Here is a 13,851-nt window from a genome sequence, read left to right on the forward strand (position 1 = left end):
TATTTCTTAAGTATATAATTTTTTTATTTTGCTTTATGTTGTTCATGTTTTCTTTTCTTGTTTTTATAATTTTATACAATGTGTGTGTGTAATTTTTGAATAATTGAACTTATACAAATAATAATTGATTTTATTCATGTAATAATTTAAATTTTTCCTTAAATGCAAGAGTGCATATATATACAAAATAAAAGTTATTTAGAATATTGTTACATAATATACCTACAAATAATTTCTTGTGATTTTATTTTTTTAATTTCTATTCAATTAATTAATTACTTCGCTTTATTGCAGCTACAGTAATAATAATTTACTATTGATAATATATTGCTTGTAAAGATTAAAGACATATTTTTTTGTTTTAAATTTAAGGTCAGTAGGTGTCATAGGAATGTTTTTTTCATTTTTTTAAATTTTTATAAACATTTAGGTAAACATAAAATTTAAATAATGTTTTTGCTGCATAAGATTTGTTAAGAGACTTTTTGATTATTAATATTTGTTGTTATTGTTATTGTTAATGGATTAGTATATTTACACGAAAGCATAAATATTTAATTTTTAAGCTGTTGCAGTTTTTATTGATGTTTGGAATATTTTTATTTTGATATTGTATGCCCATGAAATGTGCATTTTTGGCATAAACCTGAAGTGTTAACATTGTTGTTGGTAGTTAGAAGGAAATCGAAGAGATAAAGGGTTTAATAGTGTTACAAGGAATAAGTCAAAGGCCTGTTATCGTTCAAGGAAGATAAAACTAAAATTAAGTTAACTTTTTTTAAAGAGAATACGAAAAAATTGATTTTATTCAACGATTCGGCATATCATTTAATTCTTTTGAAAAAGAAAAATTTATAACTTGGGTAGAAAATCAATTTAATAAAAAGTGACCAGGCTTAAATTCAGGGGGGATGAATTTCCATCTTACCGCCTACCAGGTGTCTATGGAAATAGTTTGAATAGCAATTTTTTCTTTGACGGAAAAGAAGTAAAATAAAGGAATTTATTTTTTGTATACTATTTTTGATTTGCAGTATTTTAATAGACTTCTAGATTCGAGTTCAATCAATAAATTTGGTTAGTTAGCACTAAATCACCTTATAAATGCGTTTCGTTACATATCAGATTAGTTTTCTGCATTTTTAAGTTTTAACTACCGTTCATTTAAAGTTTAATAACAAAAAATGTACTAAGGTGTATTTATTGCACATTAATGTTTTCTTTTAGACATCGCGTCGTTTTGATCAAATTTGTGTATATTTATGCAGAGACTCCTTAAATTCTTGAGATTAAAAATTACATAAAGAAGAGGACTCTGATATAAAAAAATTGCTTTGAGAGATTCTTTATCAATCATTAACTGAATTGAGACTTGTGAACAAATGATTATTACTAACAAAATTAAATTACAATAACTTGCAATTTAAAAGTCCACACACTTTTCAATTACTTTAAAATTTAATTGAAGAATTTCAAAAACTAAAAACATGTAATTGAAAAGCGTCAATTATTAATTACATGTAATTGAAAATCGTCAATTCCTTGAAATTTAATTACATAAACGTAGTTGAAAATAAAACTAATGATAAAAATACAAAACAATAATGGTAACTTTTTTTAAAGCACTTTTGAGCGATATTACAAAAAAATTTGTTGAAATTGTACATTTTTGCAATAAATAAAAAATAATAAAAATTGAAATTCTAAGTTATTTTATTCGTTATGTTTTGAATTAATAATTCCACAACGAAATCCATTCTATTGACTGCAATTTAAAAGTGTATTCTTTCAAAAGCTTGAATAAAAATACTACAATTTTCAAAAACATGTAACTAGTAAGTGAATTTTTTAAATTACAATTACAAGTTATTGAAATTCATACTTTTTCAATTACAATTATTATTAATTGTACCTTTTTAACTCATTTGGTAAAAGAAATCATTATTTCCTTATATATTAACTTCAAATCTTTGATCTAGATGAAATCAAACTGACTTATACAAGTTATAAGATAAATTTTCAATCTTATTATTTTATTTATTGTTATATGTTTTTCTTAGAAAATTTACTGTTTAATGTTAAAATTTATATTTTCTTCTAAACTGTTTTTAACTTTAACATTTTACCTTCTCACCAACACCAATTACGTACCTTCACCCAAGCTGAAGGTAATGACTCTGAACAAGAAAAATAAGGTAGGGAAAGGATTTTAAAATTCCATATGTAACACTTATTGAATCAAACATCAAAGTTTAAATAATAATATCTATTGATTGGATACTTTTCTGTTTGCAGCAGCTTCATAAAGAAACAATAAATAAAAATTAATATATTTTGTATCATATATTGTCAAAATGTATCGTAAAATTTAGCATTAACATTTTCTTTCAAGTTTTATCACAGAGTCCTAAAACTAAAACTGCAGTTGTACGAAGAATTTTAATGTTAAATTTGAAAAGTGCAAATGTTTATTTATTTATTTTTTTTTCTCTTCTAAATATATTTTACTACATTTACCTAATATTTTTGTTTTAATTTCTATTTGATGAGTGTAAATTAGGTGGTAGGTATGTAAATGAATAAATATTTAGTTGTTTATTTTTTGTTTTTTTTTTTTCATTTTGCAAATATATCTCTATAGTCGAAAAATATTTAACATGTTGTGCATAATGAATTATTTTTAATAAAAGTTTAATTTAATAAAACATACATTATATTTTATTTTATTTGCCATTTATAGATCTATATAGTTTTTGTTTGAATTTTAGTAATTATTATTATTTTTTGTTTCTTTTACAATTTTTACAAAATCAGTCTCAATACAAGCCATTTAAATCTTTCTTCGCCTAAAGTTAATGCGATTTATATAGTGTTTTTTTTTTTGTTTAAGTTCAAATACGTTTTTTTTTTTTCTTTTTTTAAATATTTCCTTCTTTTGTTTTATTTAAACATTATTTTTTAATATTATTTAACTTATATTCTTAATTTAATTCGATGGGGTAAGCAGTAGAAAGGTTGCCGATGATTATTTGTATGTTGTGTTACGAGTAGTTGAATTAATAATGCTTTGGAAGGAACTGTCCTAATTACGAAATTGATAGAAATTTATCTACATTTAATGGTACAGTGAATTTTATGGCATGAATAATAAAATATTATATAATTTTTAAAAATTGCGATTTTCGTAAATGGGACAGTTATTGTTATTTATTTTGAATAATTTTTGTATTTTATATATCTCTACCATAAACATTTGAACAAAAATGTTTTTTTATTTTAGTTTTAATAATTTTTTTTTTAATTTTGTATCTGTAAAAGATTTTATATACCTACTACATACATATACTATAATAGTTTACCCGTTTGAGTTTGTTTTCTTTGTATAGCAAAAAATATAGGATGATTGCAGTTTAATTTAAAATACGCATTGCAGCGATTAGATATTCTGTTCAACAAAAAAATTAAGATGAGTGCTCTAAGTCAACTTGTTGAAAACCCTTTAGAGAATTATTAAAATGAAAATACTTAATGTCTGAAAATTTTTATTTTAAATTTTACATCCCCATTATGCATTGAAATCTTGTTAAGAGCTTAGGGTTCCAAGACCATTAATTAATGCAATAAAGTAAAAAGCTGTAACTAACCGCCTCTTTAGATTGGATTTTAACTTTGAGATACATTTGTTCTTAGTCAATTAAAGTTTTTAATAACGAATAATGGAGTAAATTAATTTAAGAAAAACGTGCAGAACAGTAACAACCAAACGCCTAACTGAAAAATGTGTTATTGTGAACTAATATTCCCATGTCAGAATGATTTCAAAATGACTGTGTTCTATAGGGTATCTGAGGCACTCCCAGTTCTGATATCTAACCACAAAAGTCCAAAATATCCTACAAGAAGAAACGCATTATGATTACAAAACAAGGAAAATCGTCAACTTTTTTGTAGTCAGCTCCTTTTCAAATTTGCTACCAAATAATAAAGAAAATATTTAATATCTTGAGATTTCTTTCTTCTTTAACTATTTTTTCCTATGGTATTTAATTTCAATAAAAAGTAATTAACCATTTCTTTAGATTGAATTTTCATTTGAAGAAACATTTTTTCTTAGTCAATGGTTTCATTACAGAAATGCGTCTTTAATTTGAGTAATTAAATCAAATAATTTATAAAAAAGTGCTGCATAAAAACAAACTGTCATGTTGACGTTTAACTGAACAATTTGTTCCTTTTCAAATTTACTACCAAATAATAAAGAAAATATTTGATATCTTGAGATTTCTTTCTTCATTAACTATTTTGCCTTTGGTAGTAAATAACCGCCTCTTTAGATTGGATTTTAACTTTGAGATAGATTTGTTCCTAGTCAATTTTTGTTTTTAATAATGAATAATGGAGTAAAACTTAAGAAAAACGTGCAGAACAGTAACAAACCAATATTTTGACGTCTTACTGAAAAATGTGTTATTGGGAACTAATATTCCGATGTCAGAATTATTTCAAAATGGCCGTGTTCTATAGGGTATCTGAGGCACCCCCAGTTCTGATATCTAACCACAAAAGTCCAAAATAGCCTACAAGAAGAAACGCATTATAATTATAAAACAAGGAAAATCGTCAACTATTTTGTAGTCAGCTCCTTTTGAAGAAAGAAGAAAGAAAATATTTAATATCTTGAGATTTCTTTCTTCATTAACAATGTTTTCTATTAAATTTTTTGTATTAAATTTAAATAAAAAGTAAATAACCGTCTCTTTAGATTGGATTTTTTTGAAGACAAATTTTTCTTAGTCAATCTTTTCATTACAGAAATTCGTCTTTTATTTGAATAATTAAATCAAATAATTTATAAAAAAATGCAGAATAAAAACAAACTGTCATTTTGACGTTTAACTTTACAATTTGTTATTTGGCGTTTTTCTTTTTTTGTTCAGACCAAAGCTCGAACTGTCAAAAGAATAATTGTGTTTCTTTTTGAGCTCTGATCGTTCAGAGCTTCAAATTCGTGTTTTATTTGATTAAAGAAAATTTTGAACGCCTTCAAACAGAAGACATGTAAAATCATGACAGTTTAGTGCTCAAGTTGTTTCATAATTAAATCAGAGAGCTCCGAACATACTCTGCTCAGAACTCTAGTCTACTCTACTCTGCTCGCTCAGACTCTGCTCGGAGCTGACCTCTGAATTAAAAAAGAACTAAGATTCTATTGTCAGAATCATTGACATACTATACATGGACTGCTAGTGGTGTGAATTTTCCATACAAAATTTTAATAAAAATGGTTCCACTTTAAATTAGCTACACTACCCCTTTTAGGCTCAGTGGCAAAAAAAGGGTATGAAATATTTAGCGACATCTGTTTTGTATTTAGTTGAGATAAGCTTTTTCTGACATAGAAACTATTGACATCTAGTATAATTTGTTGAAGCCAACGATGCCATGTTTTTTTTGCTGTGAGCAGTGCTGTCGTTTTAAAAATTTCAAGAGTAGTATTTTTCTATCACTTTGGGGAGTATTTTCTTAAATAAGGAGTAAAACAAAAAAAAACAACAAACACATGCTTGGCCCCTGAATAAAATTAAAAACTGAAAATAATAATGTCCAAATTCGAAGTTAATTAGCCTATTGCGAAGGTTAATGTTCCGAAAACAGACAAATAGAGGGATGTAATGTCGGACCAAATTTTTGCTTTCACTGCTTAAAGGCCAACATTTTAAAATAATATGGTTGAAATAAATAATTTAAATTCAATACTTTTTGTTTATTAAATAAGAAATCGACAATTAAAATTATATTTTACATCAACATACATTTTTGAATATTCATGAATAAATTAAATTCATGATTGTAAATTCGATGTTTCATATTTTCAGTTACAAACATTAAGGGGTTTTAGAACTTGAAATGAAAATTATATAATCATCCATTGGAAATCACACAAAGAATTTTTTTTGAGAAAAAAAAGTGTAACTGCGCATTTATTTTTCTCTACAACGGACGAAAATTCATTTTCCTGAACAGCTGATACTTTATGTTCAAATGTTAAAGGAATCATTCCACTGATTTGTGTTCTAATTTCACACAATTGCAATGATAGATTTCACTCAGTAAAATTTTGTCGGTGGATTTCAATCGGGAAATTTTTTTAATGACAGAAATGTTTAAGGATAGCTATAGACGACCTGTTAAAAAAGTTCCAATGTTTGTTTTCAATGATGAAAACCAATGATAGCTATAACTGGCGCCTTATACAATGTTTTGTTATTCTAGATTAAAGTTTTCGATGGCTCCCATTTTTCGGTGAAATTGTTTTTAAGAAGTTCCTTAGCAGTAAGTAGGGCATTCCCATTCACCGTTTCTACCTTGAGTGATTTTGTTTTTTATCTTTTATAAGGCTTACGTCTGAAAATTTTCTTCCTGTTGTTGCACTATTATTGGGGCATTATATTTCAAATTTTTATTGTAAACCAAATACAAATTTCTTTTCCGTTTTATTTTGGGGAGTAGTTTTCGTCCGTGGGTAGAGTAACAGTTGACTCTGAAAATAGTAAAATACTTCTATAGTAGCAAGAACGACAGCAGTGGCTGTGAGTATTAAATGTTACACAATTTATCCGCATAGCCCTCTTTGCGCTAGTGTTTTGTCCGTTAAAAGTGGAACCATCGTGAAGTTGGCTACTAGCAGTCCATGTATAGTATGTCGATGGTCAGAATGATTCAAAATGGTTCTGTTTGTATGAGACATTTATAGGGTATCTGAGTCTCCACTAGTTCTAGAGAAAACACGATATAATTTACACAGAAGAATTCTTGACAATTACAGAACACAGAAGATCTTCAAGGGTTTTGCAATCAGCTTCTTTTAAAGTTTTCTATAAAACAATATAGAACATGTACAGTATCTTTCTTTTTTTACCTATGCTTTTAAAACAATTTAAACTAATTCATTCTGAATTCTACCAAAACATTGTAAAATGGCAACATTATTTCTGTTACTTCTTCTCTTCAAAAACACACGGGGGTTAATAACATGTAATATGGATAGTATTTGAAATTAACTCAATTGGGAACAAAAATGAGGACATTTTTAAAGAGAGCTCAGAAAACTATTTTGAATTTATATATTGGCTGTAAGGATAGCTAAAGAAATAATAACAATTGGTTTGGAAAATAAATACACATTATGAGGGTTTTTTAACATAGAGTTTTTCGAAACCCGATGCTAGGATTGGCCTTTCAAAATTCCGTGAACATCAAATGAAAAGAAACAAAAACGTTTTAAAAAGTAAAATATTTCCATTATTAATGACTGTTTAAAGCTAACATTAAAAGTAATTTTCTATAATTATTTTCACGCATAAAAGAAAAAAGAATTACCATGTGTGTTCCTTGACCTGCACCTTATACTTAAGAGATTTACAATCAATGGTCAGAAAATATTATGTACATTAGATAATTATGTCACAAGACTCGCTGATTATTTTAAATATATTTTTCATTATTTCTAAAATAAATATCTAACACTGAAATATTGCAACAAAAGAGTTTATGCACGCAAAAGCGAAAATATAGATAAAAGTGATTAAACGATTGTCCTCATTTTCCCAAGGTTTTGAAATTGTTTTATTTTTATTTTTCTTACAATATTTTGTCAATAATATTTTTATTTATTAAATTATAAACAACAAAAATTTGTTTTAAATAACGTGATGATGAACACATGTTTAGTAGATCATTTTTTTTTGTTGTAAAAAGTTTTTTTTTTTAGACAAAACTTAAAAAGAAAAAATATGTAGTTTTTGTTTTTAAATTTTAGTTCAAAAATAATATATTTTTGTAAAGTGTCACGAATTTAATGCTATTTAAGCGCAGAGATTCTTATCACATATCACGTTTAAGTTTATATTGCTTATTCTATACTTTTTATTTACAGTTTTGTTTTTTTTTTATAGGTTAATTTCGAAGAATTATAAAATATTGTTTTTTTTTTTGTTAAGTTTTCGTGCGGTGTGCTTATTTTGTTTAAGGTCTATAATTTTTGAAAAGTGGCTATTTACACCCATGCTTAAAAGTGCTCTATAATTTTTGTTTTTCTATGGTTATGCTAACTTATGTACTTATAAAAAAACTAACACTATTTTTAGGTGCACTGGTTTTAGAAATTGTTGCAGATTTTCTAATGCGATTATACATCTAAGAAAGTGCTTTTTATCTTAACTCATTAAATAATTGGCTTGCGTTGGGCGCCATTTAATTTTGTGTTACTATTTTTTGTTTGCTCAAACGTCAATCATAGTATTTAGTAAATTATATATCCTTAAACTATTGCTTTTTTTTATTTCTTAAGTCCTGTAAACTTCAAAAAATTCAACTCTAGAATTAAGAATGTTGTTTTTTGTTGGGCGCCATTTAGAATAAAATACTATATTTTGTTCATAATTTTAATCACTATTAACATCTGCGGTGATAATACTGCGGTCTCTTCCTTTCCAGTTGCCTGGATTGAGAACAGCTGAATTTGTTAAACTGTAAGTTCCCGGAGGAATACGGTTCTGACGACATAATGCCATTTTTGTTCGATTTGGTGATGTTGGTTGTAGGAGAGGAGATGTGGCTTGTGGGGAGTCCAAGTCATCAGTGTTTTCCTCAGCGCAACTGTCTGATGGCGATACAAGACGTTCACGGGTTTTAATTGATTTTTCAAGGCGTCTTAAGAATCTATATACAAACAAAATTGTTAAAGTTTAATTTTAAGCTATAAAACAATCAATATTTACCTAATTTGATTTCCTATTGCCCGAAGGCGATTTATTTTACATCGTGGTTGTATTTGGTTATTTTCAGTGCTTACAATGCTTGGAGACATTCGTCGCAGAAGTGCCTACATTTAAAAATGTACATACATATAAAAAGCATTAAAACCTCTTGGTTCAATACTATATAGAAACTTACATCAGCGGCGTCATCCTCACTATTGCTATCGTGTTTTCTGAGTCTTTTCTCCCTATTTGGTGAGTTCAGTCCTTAACAAAAAAGAAAAAAATAAAAAAAAAACAAAATTGTACCGCTAGGGAAATGTCATTATCAATCATTTGTAATTGACATACGTCTAGGCATCGATCGGATTGTCATATCCTTGGTAGATGTCAAACTTTCTGAAGAGCTACTACTACTTGCCACAGGATGTCTATTGACCGGCCGTCTTTTGGGACTTTTTCTCGCTGTGACTGCGTTGACGGGACATGAATGATGATAGGATCGACAGTGTTTCGAACAGACGTGGCTACTTGTAGTCGGTGTGCTGGAATCTTTTGCCGACACATCATTTTGATTCTTTGTTGGTGACTGTGTACAGCCTGATTTGGAGAGTTTTCGTTCCCGCTTTTTACTGCTACTCCTCCGTTGATGGCTGTAAGTGCTTGCTTTACCATCGGAAGATGGAAAATCATAGAGACCATCGGAGTCAGTAAATGGTAGCTGGTCTTTACGACCATAGAAATGAGGAGAGAAACGGCCCATGCCAGCACGTTCACTCAGTGGACTCTCCGAGCGTGACGAAACCGGTGACAACCCCTTGTCAGTTCCATCTATCTGTATGACAATTTGTGGGAGTTGTAGTTGTGCCATTTGAGTGACTGGCGCTGGAGCGGGCTCCTCAACCTCGACAAGTATTTGTTCTTCGATGAAAACTCCTAGTTGTTGCCCGCCATTATTACGGTTGTCATCAAGTTTTTCATCAACATGATCCGTTCCGATTCCCTCGTCATTGGATTCGAGTAGAATATCATCTGACATAGTTTCGGAATCGGATCGGGCTCGCAGTCTTTCTTGGTGATCATCATTAGATGCTGAATGCTTTCCATTGGTGATGTTCTCTTTGCAGCTGGCCAAAGCAGCGTTCTTCCTTCGACTCAGAAGGCTGGCGTGGAGTGACAAACTCGGCCCAGAATGCCCACTGCCAGGTTCGTCCATTTCGTTCGGACACAGTGGATTGCTCGATCCACAGCGACTTGGGCCTGGACTTGCCATACTTGAGTATCCTGACGAACTGAGATTACTCTCCGATATGGTGCGATCGGCTCGACTGCACATCGTAAACGGACTAAGGTAACACATACCAGGGTTGCCAGGTGCCAAGAGTGATCCTGGTCCACCTGTCTTAGGGGCAGGCGAAAGTGGTTCCGTATCAGACTCAAGCTCGCTCATATTCGACGTAATTGTAATCGTGGGTGGCACAAACTGCAGGTCAAGAGATGTAGGCTTCTCGAATTGTTTCAGCAATCTGCAATCAAAGATTAAAGGCCTTGATGTTGATCTAAAACTACGTTACTCGTATATGAACAATCAAAAGTTAATGTCCCAACATGGCTAGAAGTATAAAGCAACATCGAAGGCGAAACAACTACAATACTAGTATGCAATATTAGGAGGCTCTATAGCTCTACAGATCTACGGCTTAGTGACACATCAAAAGCAAACAGAAACCATAAATTATAGATCTAGAAGGGCAGTTTTTGACAGATTACACAAAGAACACTCTACGGTTAACAGAGTTACAGAGGAAGTTCACTTAAAATGGAAATGGTGGGAAATGTTTAAAAAGTCTTGGGAGTCGTGGAAGATTTATTTGTTATTGTTTGAGAATTATAATTGATACCTTTTCTGTTGCTGTTTGTTAGGAAACATGAAACTAGTCTCGCCGATGCTTGCACGTTGAGGTGGCGGTGATCCAGGGAAGACATTCCGAGGGAAACAATTTTTCGTTGGACTAGGTTGTTCCACTGTTAAAGTTGGTATGATTAAATCTCTAGGACGTGGTGTTTTCTCTTCAGGGGTTGGTGGTTCAATGTCAATGGTGATACTAGGCATAAGGAATGTTGGTGACTTTTGTTGCTGCTGCTGTTGTTGCTGCGGCTGCATAGATGACTGTGGCAATCGACATTTGAAAGACATTTGGTTGTGCACGTCCGCCTTGAAGGTAGTGAACATTTCGGTTGGTGTGCTATTCTCTGATTCGCGGCTTAAATGGCTCATGAAGCTCTCGTTCTGGCCAAGGTCCAAGAATATACTTGCCTTGAGGGGAAAGAATTTTTATAAAAATAAAAATGCAATTTTTGTATAAATGAACCGATTTGTTGTCGTGTGGGTAAATGTTTGTGTTCATTTATGTGTGTGTGTATGTGTGCTAACTATAATGATGTAGGTATAAACTTTTTGAGAATCACACTTGGAAGTTGCTTAAAATACTTTTAATTTTCATTTTCTAAAGCGTTGAGGGAAATAAATGCATGTTGCGCCATTAGTTACGCGTACTGTATGAGGTAATAAAACCAATTTTGAATGATATCAAGGTTAAATGCGACTTTTCTAGCCCATAAGGTTTTTTCTTGATTGTTTTCATTGCATATGATTTAGGATATTGATCTCAAAGCCAATAGTTTTTTCTAGACATTCAATGAATACATTTTAACTTGAAGAATTCACTGACCATAATACGAGTGCATCGAGTAGTCATTCAGTGCTATATCCTCGCAGCATTTTACCAGTATCCAGATTAACCTAAATTATTGGTATACAAAATTGTTTCAATTTTATAGCAAACAGAAAGTCGATTTAAAAGACGACTGAACTTTTGATGTTGAAAAAAAAGCGTTTAATGGCTAGTTGACATTGATATGATCGTATTACACTTTAACTAAAATGCTTGGCACAATCGAAGAGTTACGTCAATCTACGACTATAAGTGCGTTAAAATGAGAAATAAGTCTAATAAGTCTAGGCAAATTTTGTATGGTATCTATGGAAAGTTCAGATTTTATGATTTTTTAAGCAAAAAATATCATTCAAATGGATGCCTCAGGAAAATTTATAACATGGAATTCTTTTTGCAGTAATATTAAACGAATTGTTCACACATTTTTTTTTTCCGGAATTATTCGTTTGGATACGATTATTTGCACTTACTAATTGAAAAGAAATATCATCGTATCGTATGATCTTGATCCATGATTGACCATTTTTACATGTCTTGTTGGAACCACAAATTGTCATGAAATTGAATCTCCACGCCGGCTGACCGCCCAACGCGCCACAAATAAAATCGGTCATGATTCCATCATATCGTTCCAAGTGGACTGTAACTGTCTGAGTTTTGGCATTTTCTAAATAAATATGGACCAATGATATCTTTCAACCCTTCAAACCTTTATTTGGATGCAATTGTGCCTCTTTGATCACTTGTGGGTGTTTTGAGCCCCATAAGCAGGCAAAACTTTTGATTGCTTACATATTCATCGCTGAATGAGGCAAAACAAAATGTACTTTGTATGGTCTCTTGTTTCTCAACTACAATTCTAAATTTGAAATAGGGCTTAGTGGTTTTTCTGACACCGTCATTAAATTTCTTTAAAATAAAACCGATTTTAATAAAATAAACATCGATTAAGACGCTATGTAGCAAGCTTTAAGCAATTAATGTTATGATACTTCAATGACAGCTTAGCTTGGCACCTGTTAAATGTCAGCGCTAACAATTTTAATCCAGAAAATGAAGGTCCCTATACATCCTGGATCAAATTAAACATTGTTTCACGGTTGGTGCAAACACTGGAGGTAGTTTTCTTATTTATTTGCTTTAAAATAATAAGTTATTAGCCATTAGTAAAGTAAAGGGTGTTTTTAAGACGTGGGGTTTTCAATCTAGCAGAGACGCCAGAGACGGATGGAGTTGTGTCATCGCCTTTATGGAAGATTTTGCAAAAAGATGTGCGGTTGAGGGTTTTTGACTTCGAGCGAACATCAAACTCGTCACACGTTCGTTACAAAAAAAACCAAAACCAGATTGCCACCGATCCCAAGACTATGTTGTTGAATGGCTACGTTAATAAACCAACTTGTCATATTTGGAATAATCATAATCCACAAACCGTTGTTGAGACGCGCGTCGGCCGGCGTTATATCCCCAAAAAGTTACTGTTTTGGTGTGCCAACGAAACAACCAATTTATTGAAGGGAACTTTTGGTAGACGCATTACCTTGCTTTGTGGGCTTTTGAGGTTTGAGGAGTGGTCTCTAAAATCATGCAATTGAACACTACTAAATAAAAGTGGAGCCATACGGCAAAAATTGGGCTTTTTCGTCTGGAATTTATTCGAGCCAGCCGCGGCAGCCCGAAATGATTTAGAAAACATTATGGCTCAGCCTTATTTTTTTTTTAATAAAGCTGAATTCTTGAGAATAATATTAAATTATTTGTGTTAGCTTTCTTCTAAAAAACTTTTCGTCGAATAAAAACTCTTTATCAGCTTTTAATTGTCTTAAGAAAAACGTTAAAATGTCTTTTATATGAACCTTAAAAATGGACCATAGGACTGTCTTTTTATGGGTTGACAAAACAAATACTCTTTCCAAAATCAGAGAAGTACAGGGTGTCTCAGAAAAAGAACCCAAAAAACCTTGGAAATTTTAAGAAAAAAAAATAAAGTCGTGCAAATGTCCATCTCCAAGATCACTTCATGTAATAATGGGATCCTTGAAATTGGTGATAATTTCCGACAACATCTCTCTGCCGATTCTCTTTTCAACTGAATCTTATATGTATGCAGATGAAGCTTCTTTCCGATAACAAATGGGGGATGTTATAAAGCAAAAAGTTATAAAGCAAGAAAAACGTTTGAACAGTGCTGCCTATCCACGATGAGGCGACTGTGATCATTGGATTGTCCGTGGAAGATAGTCAACTCAAGCTGATCCAGAAGTCCAAAACAGCACATGAGTCATGGGATGCTTGACGCAGTCACCATGAGAAGAATATTTTGGGAAGCAGCGTACGTCTTATGAGGAGTATCA

General features: G+C 30.9%; 1 protein-coding gene across 7 annotated transcripts in view; it reads right to left on the reverse strand.

Moving 5' to 3' along the window:
* Positions 1–242: 242 nt before the first annotated feature.
* LOC129946580 (uncharacterized) overlaps positions 243–13,851 on the reverse strand; it is a 490,943-nt gene continuing 477,334 nt past the window's right edge. For all 7 annotated transcript variants that reach the window (XM_056056821.1, XM_056056825.1, XM_056056823.1 and 4 more), the window contains 5 exons: positions 10,661–11,076; positions 9,111–10,285; positions 8,956–9,026; positions 8,781–8,884; positions 243–8,721 (listed from right to left, as the gene is read on the reverse strand). In XM_056056821.1, the coding sequence (XP_055912796.1) occupies positions 8,445–8,721; positions 8,781–8,884; positions 8,956–9,026; positions 9,111–10,285; positions 10,661–11,076 (2,043 nt within the window). In that variant the 3' untranslated portion in view covers positions 243–8,444. The remainder of the gene's footprint in view (positions 8,722–8,780; positions 8,885–8,955; positions 9,027–9,110; positions 10,286–10,660; positions 11,077–13,851) is intronic.

The sequence above is a fragment of the Eupeodes corollae genome, chromosome 2 (genome assembly GCF_945859685.1).
Source record: "Eupeodes corollae chromosome 2, idEupCoro1.1, whole genome shotgun sequence".
Classification (NCBI taxonomy): domain Eukaryota; kingdom Metazoa; phylum Arthropoda; class Insecta; order Diptera; family Syrphidae; genus Eupeodes; species Eupeodes corollae.